Here is an 18,407-nt window from a genome sequence, read left to right on the forward strand (position 1 = left end):
TTTGTTTCATATTGTGGTTTATATTAAATATCTAATATGCTGAATGTAGCGTTTCATGTTTAGTAAAAGTGTAATCTCGGTCTTCTTTACAAAATTATGCTGCAATTTGGGCAGAAATTGCTTTTAACAATTATATTGCCTTCTACATCCACAAATATAAGAATTTTGATCAATAACATACATAAAATTGATTATCTCAAATAGAAAAGGTTGGATATTATTATAGTTGGTCTCATAGTGAACCTAGTAACATAATGTTTACGTTGTCAGAATCTATTAGTTTTTTGGTACTGATAGTAAAACTTGAAAAAATCTGAGTTAGGAAAAACTAGAAAGTGCTTCTATCTGTAGTTGGAGTAGTTCAACTTGCAATTTTTAGGCAAAATTGATTTGTATCCTGTAAGTTATGTTTATTCATAATTTGGGCTGGGCATCAACACTATTGCATTAACCTGGGTGCATTTTGTATAGAGAATGCACCCACCCTCTCAGTTGCAACTGGATTGTGTACAGTTGCAACTAGCTCGTGTTCAGTTGCAACCGGGTCAGTCTGAGTTGCAACCGGTTCGCGTCCAGTTGCAACCAGGTCGATTTGAGTTGCAACTGGTTCGTGTCCAGTTGCAACCACGTTGGCCTGAGTTGCAACTAGTTATCGCCCAGTTGCAACTGGTTCGCGTCCAGTTGCAACCGAGTCGATCTGAGTTGCAACTATATCATGTCCAATTGCAACTAATTTGTGCCCAGTTGTAATCAGTTCCGCCAAATTGCAATTGGTCAGACATATCAATTGCATCATTAATCTAGTTCAGTAATAACAGGACAAGAACAATTTGCGAATGCATTTAAAGCAACAGCTTTATCGGATACTTTTTCAAGCAACCACATAATCATGAACTTGTTATGCCATTCCAGCCAATTTGAGTAAATCAGGTATCGCTACTGCCATGATATGTGATGTAGCAAGCCACAAATTAAAACTGTACATGGGAAAACATAATAGGTTGGAATTGACTGAGCTAAGGGCTTGTTTGGCATAACTCCGCCTCTAATATCCATGTAAGCTTTGAGCTTGTAGCCAGACAAAATAATAAGGTTTAACATATCAACAAGTTTAACCCAAAAAAATAATTGCTGGCTTAGGTTACTGATAATCATTATTTCCAACCTGCTTGATTCTTGTACGTGCCACCGAGTGAACTGGACATGACCTAACCAGCAACCATGAGTTATGGTCATGGCTGCTGGTGATCGTAGTCATGTCCAATTATATTGTTTTCCAAGAGCACTAGAATGAAGAATTGTGAAACATAGAATCTTGGTAGGCATCTTTTGCAGTTCTACATTCACTACTACAGAAATTAAAGGGTCTGAAAGGATCGAGGCCCAAGAAGGGGGGTTGAATTGGGACTTTTTCAAATTTCTAGCAAGTCCTTAACCTAGACTAATGTTGCCCAATCTACAAAGGTTGATCCTATCAACTAGAGCACACTAGCATCAATATCCTAGGTTGGTAAGCATACTAACATGTTAATCTCCCTTAGGACAATCACACTAGCAAATAAGCAACCTAGTCAATAGAGCAAACTATCATGAGAAGCTTCTAGTCAAAGAGCTACCAAGCAAGAGACAAAGCAAGCACAAGAGATATGAAATGCTAGAAATATAAATGCTAGAGACACGAGACAACCAGATTTTTTTCCCGTGGTATCGAGGAGTTGATACTCCCCCATGTTGGCGGTCGATATCGGTGATTTTCGCCGCCAACGCTCCGCCTGATTTCATGAAATATAGGTCATAACCATGCCATAACCATTATTACTAATGAGTTCCACAAGTTTTGGTGCATATTTAATCTCAGGAACAACATATCCAAAATTGACCCAAAACGGACATTGTTTGGACCGGAAGGCCCGAATCCGGCCGACCGGCATACTTTCGGTGGAATCTTGGCATGAGATTTTACCAGTATCATACAGAGGGAGAAATCAAGCCATTCCAATGGGTAGTTTCCCAGAATGCACGAGTTGGAATCGGAAAGCTTGAACCCTTAGGCAAAATGGAGGAATTATGTGCCATGATCAGAGCACAAGATAACTACCCATCCAGGAGTAATCTCCAGTCATTGAGGAGCGTGTCGGTGCAACGGAGGGCCGAAAGGCTTCCAGAGCCAGGCCGCCCGGCCCAAGAAATGTCGGTTGAGCAAACCGCCTTTTGCACCGACCTCCAGGGAGCATCAGGAGCGTCCACTCGAAAGTGGTGGCCAAATGGCCGAGATCGTAGGCCGGCCGGCCTAGGGGAGGCTGGCCGGCCCCACTTTGCAGCATCTCAAGCTGCCCTTTCGTGTGGAGTGTAAGCCAAGAAGGTAGTTGCGTACACTTGCAGCGGTCTCAAGAACCGACCTCCGGAGCACTATAAATAGGAGCCCCCTCCCTCACTTCAAGACACGGTGAATTGGAGCAAGTCCAAGGTGAAGCGTAGTGCTCCACATATCTTTAGCAATAGGGAGAGAGGCGAGGTGAGAGTCCAGAGAGGAGCTGGAGTGTCGGCCCCTCTCCAACTTTGTGCCTCCGAGGAATGAAGCTTCAATTCGAGTAATTTCCTCTTCTTTCGTTAGTATTACTTTCTCTCCTTTATTTTATTAGTACTTGAATACTTGATCTCTCTAGTTGCGGGATCCCTTGTCTGCATAAGTAGCATGTTCTACTTATTTGAGGTTTCTTCTTGTCTTAATGTGAGGCGGAAGTCAGTGACTCGATAGTTTAGGTGTGGTACCTAGACTTGGTTAGTTACCTTGGGTTGTGTTCCACCCCACGGAACCGCAGTGGTAGGCGGCAGGTGGTGACAGCCCTGTCCATCCTTTGTAGTCCACCACATTCGGATGTTTTCATAGCAGTAGGATTTCCAAAAGTTTGTTGGGCCCCTTCTCACCCCTGTCTGCGCCCTTCGCTTAGGCCGCCGAAGCAACTAGAGTATAAGTCAAGTATTCTTGACAAGAGTAGTTAGTAGTACGATGTTAGACTACCTCTACCTATCTTATCTGGACCTCTTCACTCCCGTCATACCCCCGGGATAAACAAGAATCACTACTCAGTATACTTCTCGTTCCTCATAGATTCGATACCCTGGAATACTCCTGGGTGAAAGCTACATCGGTATCCGTACGCTTGCGGATTTATTCTGTTAGGCTAAGGACTGCCAACACCCCCTAATCCACATTGGAGCACCCACTAAGGGTATCGCTCCCTTGCTTCACCAAGAAGCAAGTATTTACTAAGAATGCTCTTTCTCCATATCCAAAATGGTGAGCTTCACACCATGTACAATCTTCTCTTCTTGGGGCTCCCACAATCTCCAAGAGCCCACCAAGAACCTCCCGATCACCAAGATCGTCTAGGTGTTGTCAAACACCAAGAGTAACAAGCTCTCAAGGCTTCACTTGACCCTCACTATGATGGCCATAAGCTCTAGCACACTTGCTACTCAAGGAATGGTTGAATTCTTCAAGTTTGGATCAATTGCAAGCACTAGATCTTCATCCAATGGCTCAAAGCACTCTCTTCTCTTCTCTGGAGTGGCCTCAGGTATATTCAATGCATCAAAGGCATCATAAATGAGCCAGGGGGTCAACTTATATAGAGTGGAGAAGCACCCCTAATCGTTGGAAGTCAAGGTGCACACAAGTCATAGGCACTGGTTGAACCGCAGGTATGGCAGCGGTTCAACCGGTCACACTGAAGCCAAATAGTAGCCATTGGATTGCTGTCAAAGTGTGCAGGCTTGTGTCATTGCACCGGTGCTTGCTCCTGTGAGGCACCGGTGTAACCGGTGCTGAAGAAAATCTTGAGCTGCTATAGAATAGTATGGTGATTAGACCGGTGCTTGATTTAAGAGCGTCGGTGTAACCGGTGCTGATGAGTCTTTTTTCATCCCCAAGAAAATGCTCTCTGAAGAATGGTACAGTGCTTAGACCGACGGATGACCTTGGGGCACCAGTTCAACCGGTCACACTAAAGGTTTTTTCCACTTGATCCCCACTGCACAGCTCGGTTAGACCGAAGCTTAGGCACCGGTTCAACCGGTGCGCTATGGTTGCACCGATGCCTTGGCGTCGGTTTAACCGGTGCTACCATCTTTTTTTTGTTTTCAGCTGAATTGACTTGGAGTTGTTTCTTTCTTCGAGCTCTTGTTCTTCCTTCTTGGCTTCTTTGAGCTGTCTTGAGTTGAATTGAGCAAGTATGCGAGATTTCTAGGGCCAAATTGATTTGAGTCAAGCTACTAACCCGAGAACCCTTCTTAATAGTACGATCACAAACTAAAAACTATAAAACTCAAACTAAATGAAGTGTCCTTCATCTCTTTGTGACACTTGAATTTTGAAAGGTCCTTAATCTTGAAAATTGAGTCTGTGGTTCGTTTGATCATGAATTTTGAGGGGTCTTTTTTCACATTTCATATGAGCTCAACTTGTAAATATTACTTCCTTCAAAATACACGTTAGTCGCATACGGTCGTCATTAGTAACCGAAACTTACCGAATACATCTACGGGCCTAAATGAGCTTCAGGGTCTTTGATCCTTTCCATTTGTTCCAGCCCGTATTGAACCCAAGACCAATATGGACATTAGTCCCGGTTCCAATGGCTATGGGACGAAAGGGCTCTTTAGTCCCGGTTAAAGCCACCAATCGGGACTAAAGATCTTTAGTCCTGGTTGGTGACTCTAACTGGGACTAAAGTGCCCATCTCTTTAGTCTCGGTTGGTATCACCAACCCGGATTAAATGATTTTAGTCCTAGTTGGTACCGCCAATCCGAACTAAAAGGCTCTCCACGGGTTAGTTCAAAAGGAAGACATCCCATGTAGAGTCACATGTGCTGCGTAGGTGGGGTGGCAAGTAAGTTGGGCGTGAGGCAAGAGGTCTCAGGTTTGATTCCCACGAGGCATTTATAATTATTACGAAAGAAGAATTGCATAAAACACATGCATTCAGTGTGGACGTGAGAGTGCATCAACCTAGTCATTCACAATAATGATGCACTCTACTAGTCATTCACAATAATGATGCACTCTACTAACCACCGATGCCTGATAATATCAATGGAAGTTCAAAGATAACTATGATGCATGATAATATCAATGATCTACTCTACTAATAACTCTACAAAATGTTATGAAATTGTCTCAAATATAAGCTAGATTAGCGAACTTCATGCAATAACAAAATACTCTGAACTTCATTGGTAAACACGAATGAACTTCATGCAGATCATACATTGATATCGTGTCTAGGTGATAAAATTTATGTTGATTGTAGTTTGATATTGAATCTGAGTGATAAAGTTCATGCAAATCAAGGGAAGAGGGCCTCACCTTGACTTTTCAATGGGAATGAAAATATGACTTAGCAGTCAACGATACAGACTGGGTTGGAGCTGAGCATTACTGAGAGCGATAGACTGAGTGGCAGTGTGGACATTGTACAAGCCATTAGAAGTTGTGATCAGGTTGATGCCATGGTGAGCCCTGTTGAAAGTGTTGCTACCACATCAGTGTTGGGACATGCTAGGGCTATAGAACACGATGGGGTCATACACTACAAAAAGAATAAATTATATATGGTTGGCATAGGCGCCAGTGGGCGAAGCACTGAGAGCGGGAACAATGCACTGGTTATCCGGAGACATCTTGGGGAGGGTTGGCACACACCCGCTAGCTGCTGCCCTAGCGGATGAGATATTCAGTTTGTCTTTAGGTTCAAACCTTACGGAGGATAAGTTGCCCAGACCTTGATCTCCCACAAGTCCAGGTGGGCTCTACTGCACCGGGAGTCCATGACCAGTGGAAATAAAGGGAGAGCGTCGCATCTGTTTAGAGTCTAATATAACCTCCTCCATTGAGGCCTATGTTGGTATTTTACCGGCAAGCCTACCTAGGTATACCCTTAGAGTAGGGTTATATGGAACACTAGGTTGGTGCGGTGCCTAGAGTCCTCCCCAAGTACTGCTTGGGTGGTTTCTATCTAAACCGACTAGTACAAGATTGATATGAGTAGTTACATGACGTAGAGATACAGAAAATACCCTACCCTACATCTCAAATGGGATCGTGCCATGTCAGGTATCCCGTGGCCCTAGGTCTGACAAGCCCCCGAGCTCTTCAGAGCCGAGTGGTTGCAGGTCTTCGAGTACTTCTTAAGCCATTGTTGAGTAGTTCGTGACCTTCACGTAAGACATGCCTTCTGAGTACCTCAAGATCGGTACTTAGGTTGCATGGTGCTCGTTCTTGAGTAGTCTTTAAATCTTCAGAAAAATTTTCATATAAGGGGTGCACGAATAGTCGCAGTCCATATGAAGTAACCCCCGAGCCGTAGGTTGAATCAAAGAATCAGGCTGAAGGTCCATCCTAAATTTTTATTTCAGTCTTCAGATATTTTTGAAAAATAAATGCCTGAGGATACGTACCAAGTAGCCCCCAAGCCTTCTATCCAAATTCCAAGATTTTGGGAAAAAGGATCCAAAAATATCATGGCATATCCAGATTTGTGCATGATTTGATAGAAATTCCAAATGCCTCTTTATTGGAATGAATCCCTGAAAAATGACTATGATAAGTATCTTCCCAAAAGTTTCATGTGCGCAGCCCCAAGAATGGGGGCTAAACAGGCCATCGATGTCGCGTCGAGTATCTTATTACGTCCAGCCCCCAAGCATAGGAACTAGACGAGCCGCCGATGTCGCGTCTAGCCCCCAAGCTTGCGAGCTAGACGAGCCACCAAAGGCACATCGAGTGGTAGGCGGTGCTAGCCCCCGAGCCTGGGGGCAAATGAAGCCATAGTAGATGTACCGAGCTGAAGTTTAATCTAAAAAATGGCAATGCATACATTATGTAGAATAATGCGAAGATACCGAGTTTTACTCAGTAATGAACAACTCTCGAAGTGTATGGTTGTATGAAAAATGTGTGTGACTCCCCTTCCCTCTAGCAAGGCACTGAATAGAACGCATGTGCGTCCTCTGCCCTGTCTCGCTACACACCTAACCTCGCTGACCACTACTCACGGAGAGGATGATGGCTAAACACAGGCAACATTGCTCGGAAGACTGGCATGTACGCGACATGCAAGAGTTTAAGGTTTCACGATTGGGGTCTGAACCATACAAGTTATCTCAGGAATTGCTAGAGGGATGTGGGGTTGGGCAAGGACTCGGAAGTCAGAGTCAACATCGACTCTCCAAGAAAGCAACGTGTCATGGTGGGAAAAAAAAACGCGCGCGGAGCGCATCCAGAAAGGGACAGCCCGACTGCCTATACAGTGGACAGACTAGCTCGGCAGTTGGGAGCATGCACGACAAATTAGTCGATCTTGTGAAGAACAAGTCTACAAAAGGTATAAGTCACTTAGCTTGATTTTTGGACGTGTTGTCGATGAAACTGTATCGGTCGTTGATGGAGCCGCGGCGGTTTGTTGATGAAGCCAACTAGGCGGAGTTATTCCGACTAGTTGTGATAATGTGAGGCCCGTTCTTGGTTAGTTTTTAATGTAAAATAGCCAAGAGGAGTAGTCGAAGTAGTCTTAGCCATGACACGATATGGAGTCGAGCCGAGTAGTCATACCTTTTACTGGTAGCTTTCTTGATGTGTGAGTAGCAATTTCCCCAGTTCTGGCATGATGCACGGATAGAGAAGCAACATCATACTCCCTCCATTCTTGATAGTCCTATTTCAAAAACTCAAATGTTCACAAATGCTAGTTATATTTGCTATTGGTTTGGGCTATGATAATAAATAGCACTAGTAACGAGGAGTTCCCAGTTAAAACTTTGGATGAGCAACAAAAAAGTTTGTGTTGCATTTATTATATGATAAGTAAGGTTGTTTTTCTTGGTCACTATATCAAGGTGAAATAGAACTATCAAAAGAGAATGGAGGGAGTATCATCCTTGATTGATGTCTAGATTGATTTTTTTTTCTCTCCGCCTCGGATGGCACCTTAACTCGGCAACACGAGGAAGCCTAAATCAACCTGGCGAGTTGCAAACCAATCTCACCAAGCTGACTGGATAGCCAGCTGCCGCATGCTCACAATGGGCCGCCTGCCCCGCACTGGGCCATGTGCATCCAGCACGCGACTGGGTGGCCAGGTGCTAGCGCAGCGCTTGTGAGGGAGAGCCACCTGCTCCGCTGCCCCTACGTGCTACCTTTAGCAGCTGCGACATGCAGTTGGCTACGATCATCTGTCTCACCCTTGCATGCCGCACTACTCCATCGATGTAGCATCCCTGCGCTCGATTGGAGGAGACCCACACCATGCGCACGCGGATTGGGGAAAAGAAAGAAAAATTGTGAGTTGCGTCAAAGAAACTAGAATGATCTAGTATCAATATTTTGAACGAACTCACCTAGTTGATGATTACTGTCATCGAGTTCACCACGGGTTCGCCGGAGATAAGCCCCACGGTGGGCGCCGGCTATTAGTGTTTTATCGGCAATCGTACCTTGGGATACCCTTTGGTAGTACTTTGTTCGTAGGGATCGCCAATATCAGGAACACGATGGTGCAAGCAATACAAGGGTATAGACAGGTTCGGGATGTGAGTTGCATAATACCCTACGTCCTGTGTGGTGGTTAGTATTGCTTGAGGGATAATGAAAGATGTGTCTATGCTATTCTATGCCTTGGAAGGGTCTCCGCCCACCCTTGTATCGGTTGGGGGAGCAGGGTTACATTAAACCCTAGGTCGGTGCGGCGCCTAAAGTCCTCCTCAAGTACTACTCAGGTGGTTTCTATCTAAACCGTCTAGTACAAGATTGATATGAGTAGTTACATGATGTACAGATACAAAACATGCCCCACCCTACATCTTGTACAGAACCGTGCAACGTCAACCGTAGCCCCTAGTTTGATAGCCTAGGCCTCCCCTTTAAAGAAGTCGCGGAATGGCTATGCGAGCGGTACATCGAAGGAGGGGGAAATTGGTGGTGAATCCAGCCATCAACACCTCTCCAAGGGACCGATGACCTTCTTGCAAGTGCACAACTATTTGGGATGATTGGAAAAAAAGTTTCTTACCCTTGGCCAATGGCTGCCAACTAGTCAGCGCCCTGACATTGCCCAATCAATTGGGGCTTGCCCGAGGCTTGGTGGCACACCGAGAATGCAAAGGCACAAGACTATACTCATCCCTGCAGCCTTGGGCTACGACAATAGGGCGTTGTGGGCCTCGGTGGGCTGTCGAGAGCCGACAACATACCCAAGAGCACACAAGAGATGGTGGTCCGGGGCCACTCCCAAGGACGGCTCCCATCAAAGATCTCCTGATATCACCTAAGAGCAAAGCTAATAGTCCCAGCCAGCAGCCAGCTGGGAGGCTGCCAACGCACCGTTCGATGAAGGCAGGTCCCACATCTATTCAATGTAGCACTCCTCACCAAGCCAATAGCAGTGTGCACAAGCCTCTCCGCCGGCGGAGAGCGAGCACGTAGCAAGTCGCCCGCCCGACTTTCTCTCTCTGTTTTTCTCACCTCCACGTCGGATTTCGCCGGTATCTCACCCATTACTATACTTGCTCTAAAGCGAAGTGAATAGACGAGATGGATTTAAATTTAATCGAATAAAATAGAAAAAATTCTGAATCAGTTCAACCGGCTCCAACATGGCTCCACCAGGTTTCGTGGTTAAGCCAGCCAGAACCTAGTTAAACAGCGATCAGAAAATTGTTTCAAATTAATCTCAAAATGGGAGGACAGAAGTGAATTCAAGAATTGCCAAAATCTTGGGAAGGTGTATGCTTGAAAACCATGGAACACTTGCACTTAAAAAGCTCAGAACAAGTAGATCAGCCTAGAATCCTAAAACTCAACATGAACAAGAGTATGAACGAGATGAACCATAAGAACTAAAAGATGCATTGCCAACCAAGGGAGGGAATGCATCATTTTGTTTCTTGAAGTTCGGTACTTCCAAGGAAGGACATATTATTGAGAAGCTTGGTAGCACTTTAGACAAATCTCTTTCAACACTTTTTCTTGCTTCAATATATTGATCTCTTCCCTTGTGGAGGTGAGATTGATGCCTTCACAAACTTACCATGGCTCGCCATAAGCTAGAGAGCTAATCGGGCAATGCCTTGCGGTCCAGGAGGTTCACCTGTAAGATAACAAATGCTTCATGATTGTTTGAGGAAGTCACCTGTGCACAAAAATGTGAATGGCTCACTCCTGTTCTCAATCACCCAATCTCATAGACTCTCACCCTCCCAACACAACTCACTATATTTCTATAGAGAACTCATAAAGAGGGAGTGGGGAGAGGTCTTATGGGCTCTTGGAGTGTTTTCTTCGTATTCGAATCAGCAGTCAAAGAAGGATAGGGGAGGGAGGTACATCCCCCAAAACCTAGATGTATGTGCTATCCCGACAGATCGCGGGTGAGCTAGGTCAAACCCAGTTGATTAGAGTCACTTACCATGAATAAATAGAGTAATTAATAATATGGTTGAACCAACATCAAGCCCAGTTGAACCAGGCCAAGTGGGTTAAAATGCAGATCCAACATAGAAAGGATAACTCGGTAGAGCCAAGATCAAACTTGTTTGAATAGAACCAGAACACAAAGCCAAGATAAAAAGGATATAACTTCTCACTTTGAATCCCTAATTAGGTGAGCATGAACTCTAAAGAATTCTTGTATAGAGGTCTATCCAACTCATCTACAACAATCTCTAAGATCACCTAGTGCATATATTGTGAAAAATGGTTGTCTCAAGTTAACAATTAGATTTTGTTAGTTTGAGCACTGAGACTAGTCAAACCATTTGGTGTCACATCCCCCTTGTTAGATTGGCATGCCTATACTCAAGACTAATGATAAACTATAACATAACATCTTGAGCTTGACTAACTTGATCATTGTTACTTCTCTTCAATTCCCACCAAATGAGGGTGCAACCTTTCTGGTCTCTTGAGAACACCATCCTTGAACTAGTGACCTTGGATTTCTTGACAAATATCTACAACTTCATGTCTACATGACACCATGATTCATCATGATTCAACAATGATTTGATGCTTTGAATCATGCGACTCAACATGGCTTGGATTCATGCCTTGGTGTTTGGCCAACACTTGCTACATCATACAATCATTCCTTTGTGCCAAGCCACTTGCTTGCCCTTCACACTTGTTTAGATTCTCATTACCAAGCTATTGCAAACACTTCATCACCTTCCATCCTCTATCAAACATAGCATTACAATAATAATAATAATAATAATAATAATAATAATAATAATATGCACTCGTTGAATTCCATTTCTTCAATACCATCACATTTTGCTTTTTAATATATGCTTTTATAACAAAATTGTGACCAAGTAAACTTGTACCTTAATTTTCCTAGAATTGCTAAGTACATGATCAAACATCTTTTTTCCTAATTAAAATACCATCCTTGTGATCAAGCAACATATATTCAACTCCCTTGGATTCACCATTGTTCTTGATCACTTACCTCTTCTCACCATAATGCACTCATGAATTCTATTTTCTCCACATAGTGTTCATTTCACTATATTTCACCATATTGATGTTGTGACCAGACAGGATTCTATATGAACTTCTTCTTGAACAACTAAGCACTCGATCACCTTTCTCCCGAATGTCGTATTATTGATCAATCATGATGCAGTTTTTACTTTTCTTTGATTATACAAGCAAAAAACCAATTAGTCCATACAAACTCATTTGCATCACTGTATCTTCTGCTTATTTCGATCTTTGCATTCCATAGCTTTGTTACTTTTGCATGATTTTGTATGATATGATCTTGACTTTATCATTTACAAGAAAAGCCTATCCCAAACTCAACAAGCTGATTGGTTCTTTAATTGTTTATGTCATTGAATCACAAAAACACACAAGGGCCAAAGATGCACTTTCACCTTGCGTGTAGCAAAGTTGGGGTGTCTATGGACCCATGGTTATAGGGTACTCTGGGGGGCCTCCATGCTTGAGAGTGCTTGTGGTCATCCTCGAGCATGGAGGCATCCACATTGAATCCTTCTAGAGGCTGCTAAAGGACTTGCGAAGCTTCTCCAAGATGTCAAAGCAAGGAGTTCATGATGGACGTGGCGCTGGAAGAGCAATGCCCTCCACTTCTGTTTGTCTTGATTATGGAGGCTCTATAGTCCTTAGACACCTTGAAGATGGAGATCCTATAGGTCTCCATGCTTGTTTGTGAGGGACTCAAGTGATATCCTATAACCACGTGGAAAGTTTCCCCAAGCACACTCCTTGTTCTCGAGATTGCATGGCGGGCGCTATGCCGGGCACACGCCATGGGCCGGGACAAGACACTCAGTATCTTGACACTGTCAATAGTTTATATTAAGAAAGGGATAACTCAATATTAGTGTTGGTAAGTCTCGATATTATGGTAGGAGGTGCATATGCCTCGGCATAACCTCCTTTGAGAACTGAAGCACACTCTGGATTGGTAATTGAGTTTGTGTGAGGCTAGTAAGGGGGGAAATTGAATTTTGTAGGGGACAACAATAGAGTTTTTGAAGTAGCTGCTTTGTCAGATACAGATTCTTTCAGTCAATCAGAACATATTTGTTTGATATACGTTGCATATGGAGAAGAAGGGGAGGACATCTATTTATTTAGAGGAAAATCATCTGGGGAGGACATCTATTTATTTAGAGGAAAAACATCCCCCTTTTTATCAACATCGGTCAATCTGGAACAGTTGGATGGCAAGGGAAGAGCAAGAAGATGAATCAGGCAAACGATGGTCCTCATAAAAATCTCTTTCCAACCCTTCCTCTTCTCCTAAATCATTTTCCTCATGTCCACCATTGTCTGCGTAAGTGGATATTCTTCTCCCTTCAATCTTCTAGATTGTCTGTGTAAATAGATTGACTTTAGTCTGAATAGTATGTAGGATTCACAAAGACAAGAAGTGCAAACAGTCAATAGCAGCAATAGATGGTTTGTTACCAATATCAATCAGTACTTATATAAGAAAACTTAATACTAACTAGAACTAAAGTGTTCTAAATCATGTTAGAAATGCAAAACAACCTAAAAATACGGATTAAACTTTACTCAAGGACAAAAATTGTAATCTTCTATATCTCCAAATACTACAACTAAATGTATTTAGTACTACCTTGGTAATCATACCCTAGGTCAATGACCCACAGGATTAATGAAATATTGACAAAACTAGTTACCACCTCTAGTTAGCACCAATGAAAGTACAAAGTATCGTTTTGGTCAAAACTTGTTAGCACCTCTAGTTGACACAACGGAGCAACTCAATGTTTTCAATATTAATTAGTAGTATGTCATAGAAATTCCAAAATATCATTGATACACAATCCAAAGAAACTGATAGAATATTGTCAGACAAACCCAAACTATGTTGTCCATCACTTTTCCAAGGCATTTGTAAAAGTCCATTACTTTTATAAAAGTCACTAATCACTTGTAGAAGTGATGGACAACATCCAATGACCGCCACCTTTCCCTTATCACAAATGTCCTAGGTAAGTCCTAGTACGCCACTAATTTGTGATTTGCCGTAATACTGCCCATCACATTCAACAATAGATTACTGGTGACAAGCAGTATTTTTTTCCCGTCACATGTAAGTTATAGATGACAGGTGAAGAACACACTGCCCGCAGCCTATATGACCGATGCTTGTTAGAAGCAGCAATTAATTGCACTTCTCTTCACGTACTAGCTATAAAACCTAGCACTAAACGAAAGCTAATGCCTCATGGATATCTTGTACCTGCTTGATAAGCATAATGCAGCATTCTAGTGAACCGGACATATAAGTCATCAACTCATGCTTTATAAAAATGGAAAGTTCAAGACATTATTGGACGCAAGAATGAGTCAAGACATTTTTGGATGCAAGATTGAGGAAATCACATATATCCACACGATAAAGACTAAGTTTAGTATTTTCTTGAGGCCCCAAATTCAATGTACTTGATACCTTTCCTTTTCGTGCATGGCTCTTTACATTCCAACATAGAGTCAGACATGATGACCGTGAGCTAGGCATAACTAATTCATGCACTTGAAGTTCCATATGATCCTTTCTTTACAACTCAACCATGAGGAAACATGTCATAGGATTCAAAGTTCAACTTGCATGTGACATGTTCCCTCTTGCTTGAATTGTAATGTAATTATTATATTGTGCAATAATTAGAATTGCTTGGCGCATCTAAGATTGTACTCCATGCGGGAATGGAACGGGCCATGCACAAAAATGAAAGCCGACAATGAGAGATGGATACAGGCAAGCTCCTAGTGGTTGATCTCAGGTCCTAAGAGAAAACCTAACTCAATCTTTGATCTTGTGAACAAATGATTGCCACACTCTTTTACAATGGTATGTCCATTTCTTTCTAGTGTTTCTAGAAGTTGAGGCCATGACTTAAAAGTCATATCTAGTAGAGGCACAAATTATTAGCTAAGCTTAAGTGACGGATTTTCCTAACAGAGTGTGATCAAGACTACCTATCCCCAACTATATAAATAGAGGATTGAAGATATGTCTAGAAGTGATCGAATTGGAGAACAGAAACTCAAGGGGCACGAGGAATCCAGATGTCCCTCAAGCAACCATATCATAAGTTCCTGATGAGTAATCTTAGACATAAACATCCATTATAATATACATATATTAAATTATTACTAACATATAGGACCAAGGGATAGTTCTATCTTCGAGCTTGAATAATTCCTTGTCAGTGTGTCCTTAGTTTTCAATATCCGGTAGTTGCTAGCCGGGTAGGCCCCTATGTCTTCCCTCTCATTGTGAGAAAATTGCAGGTTACCAATCACCAACAATACATAGTATACACAGGTAATATTACAAGAACTGTGCATTGCGAATCTTTAAAAAATTAGTATACATCTTCATTTTGTTTGAAGTCTCGGTCCATCATGTGGATTGTACCTCGATTACATATGAGACCATTGTATTGCCCAAAATACACATTCTCCCGATATGTTTTATACGTAACATTATAAATATTGCACTAACCATTACATCCTTAATATTGTACAACCTCCATTCTTAACTATATGACACAATTGGCTTTTTTCTGAAATTTTGACCACCAAGATTTACTTACTCAATAAGTTCAGTGAAGTAAGATAAGTATCACTAGATTTATCATCAAATGTACTTTAGATTTGACTTGTCGATATCTATTTCCAGAAATATGCATAGAAAAGATGAAAAGTCAAATGAACAAAAAAGTCAATGGTGTCATATATTTAAGAATGTAGGTAGTATTTCCTTACTAATACTTTTTGACATTCAATAATATTGACAATGTAGAGAGTAGCACATAACAAGTGATCTTTGTATATAAGAAAAGTGAAATAATTTATCACATATTCATTTGATTTGCGTGGGCTGTGTTGTGTTTTTTTGGCTATTTTGCTTTCATCTGGAACAACAAAACTACTTACTGAGCAGTACTTGAATTCAGGGGTCTCCTGTAATAACTGCAAATAAAGAAGGGAATATACCATTGCACCTTGCAGTGATGAATCGAATCTCCGATTCAGCACTAGCGCTATTGGATGCTGATCCAAGATGTGCCCACGAGCCAAATATGTCAATGCAGTCACCACTCTACATCGCTGTTATGAATGGTCTTGACCATGTCATCAACAAAATTGCCAATCAGGGGTTGTCAGTAGCCTCCATCTCTATCTCCATTCATGGCACTGCTCTGCACCAAGCCGTGTTGGCTGATAACACCAGTAAGAACATTTATGCGTATATATTTAATTACCCTATTTATTTTCTGAAATATAAACATAATTTATTCACAAAATTCCATTGGAGCAAGCCCGCCTAAAAAATGACAACTAATATATCTTTAGCCCCCTCAACTATCACAACTTGTGCCAAAGTAAGTATACTGTTCGCTTGGCTGTGGCTGATGGCTGGTGCTGATTTGTTATGTGAGAAAAGTACTACTAGCTGGCTAATTGCTTGTGGCTGGTGCTGATTAAGTATGAGAGAAAAACACTACTAGCTGGTTGGCTGTGTTTCTGTCTTCTTACACTGCACTCACCGAAACATTAAATTTTGTATTACCAAATTTCGTCAACTTTTTTTAATCTCTTCCTACTTGATAAATAATTGCTAGCAGCTACCCCCCCCCCCACCCCCTCTTGCCCATTACTATGAGATATTTTTATAGAACATTTTGGTACTTAGCTTTTTACGCTCTATACTGTTCTGTGTATTTGATATCACATTTCTATGCAGGGGCACTGGAGATATTGCTGACTAAATATGAGAAGCTACTGGAGGTTCCAGACTAGAAGGTAGCTCTGCCCTTCACTATGCAGCGAAGATGAATAACTCACGTATCATATCTTTACTGCTCAATAAGGACTACAATCTGGCCTATAAGCAGAATAATAAACAGCGTATCCCGCTCCACGTGGCCACTGAATATGTCTCGTTGGAAGCTGCAAGTGAGTTATTGAAGCAAAGACCTGATGTCATCGAAATGGTGGATATCAATGGGCAAAATGTCTACCACATTGCCGTTGTCAACAACAGGTTGAACATGCTCAAGTGGTTTCACCGGTGGCTACCGAAGGACCTTGTGAACCACAGGGATATGGATGGCAAGACACCATTGCATCTTGCAACCAAGCTAAGCTTGATTGAACATGCATTGTTGCTACTCAAGGATTCGAGGGTCAACCCTTGTGTTGTTAACAATGAAGGAGACACTGCATTTTCCATGTCTGACAGAATAGGAATATTAAATATGATGCCTGGTGAGGTAAATATCATCACAGAATAAAGCCATTACAAATTTTTTAACAAGAGCCTTACAGTTTTATTCCTTATTTGAAGTGGTAAATTATTTGTCATTCACCACTATTTGAAGTAAAGAATACATGAATAAAATGGCTTGCTAAATTTGCACCGGAAGCTTCTCAACATTTGATAATTCAACCGTCTTGTATAAATTAATGTCAAGTCAAATTCGATGCTTATTTCATAATTAGTTTTAAAAGAAATCTAAACACAGTTCCTCCTAGATATATACATATTTTTACATGTACCTGATTGTAAAGAGATGAGATAATATGAATATATGATACGAGCGAATCTGAATGGTGAGTCTGTTTAGAGGAAAAGTTGTTTGAATTATTCTATAGTATAATATGTATATATATACAATGTCTTGCTAAAGATGCCCTAGAAACAACCCTTTAACTCAAGTACAAGATAACAATGTGCTATCATAATCCCTTGTATCTTTTACCTATGGAAACAAAATAGCAATATGATGTCCTATATGTGGTAAAAGAATCTTTTACCTACAGTATAATATATAATAGTATGGTTAGCAACATCATCAATATGATTATAAAATCTATTACAAGCAACACATGAAAATATTAATCTCACCATGAAATAAATAATGTGCACCAAGGACTTAATTATAATGTTAATCATATCAGTACGTAAAGTACATAATTCTTTAAGTAATTGCCTGTCTCAATGCTAGCATAAAAAGTATTACCATTTGTATGTTCCTCCGGGAATTATTTACCTCTCCGTCCATTGCTGAGGTAAACAAGTGAACAAGCAGTTATCTTGTCTTAGGTCAACTGTTTGTCTACTTGCATCGCCGTCTCTATCTTATAAGCATAAGAATGGTACTATATATACAAGTTTTAAGTATATAGTTGAAATTGAGAAAGAATAAGTATTTCAATAATAAAAGTAAGGAATTAAACAATCCATGAAACTAACTAGATAACCCTTTAGTCCCGGTTGGTGGCTTTAGTCCAGGTTGGGGCCACCAACCGGGACTAAAGGGTGACTTTTAGTCCCGGTTGGTGGCTTCAACCGGAACTAACGCTCCCCGCTGCCCCCTAACCGTTGGATCCGGGACTAAATCCTTCATTGGTCCTGGGTCCAATGGTGGCCGGGACTAATGTGCAGGACCAAAGGCTATTTCTGTAGTAGTGTTTCTATAATAATTCTACTTATGATTATAGTTTTGTATGATATAATAATTGAACTATTAAGAGTAATAACTGTTCAAAAAAGTTCTCCTAACAAATAACAAAATACACAATGTGAAAAAATGGAGGGAGTTTTTTTTTGTTTTCGTACTTGATGGACGGGTTAGCAAAGACTCAGGAGAAGCTACTGAAGCTCTTGCTAGCTGTTAGCAACGTGGCTTTGTTTAGATGTATTGTGTGTTACTGCAGTATGAAAATTCATTCACTCCTTAATGTTTATGTGTTATAGACTTCGTTACATACATATATTATTTCTTATCTCTATAACAAGTTTCTCAGTAATGTACATCCGGTATTACATATATA

At 41.5% G+C, this 18,407-nt stretch overlaps 1 protein-coding gene across 1 annotated transcript in view; it reads left to right on the top strand.

Moving 5' to 3' along the window:
• Window positions 1-18,407, top strand: part of LOC120659924 (ankyrin repeat-containing protein At5g02620-like) — a 48,711-nt gene that overhangs the window by 29,485 nt on the left and 819 nt on the right. The window contains exons 9-10 of the mRNA XM_039938191.1: window positions 15,524-15,800; window positions 16,315-16,843. Of these exons, the coding sequence (XP_039794125.1) occupies window positions 15,524-15,800; window positions 16,315-16,370 (333 nt within the window). The 3' untranslated portion in view covers window positions 16,371-16,843. The remainder of the gene's footprint in view (window positions 1-15,523; window positions 15,801-16,314; window positions 16,844-18,407) is intronic.

The sequence above is a fragment of the Panicum virgatum genome, chromosome 2N, assembly GCF_016808335.1.
Source record: "Panicum virgatum strain AP13 chromosome 2N, P.virgatum_v5, whole genome shotgun sequence".
Lineage (NCBI taxonomy): Eukaryota > Viridiplantae > Streptophyta > Magnoliopsida > Poales > Poaceae > Panicum > Panicum virgatum.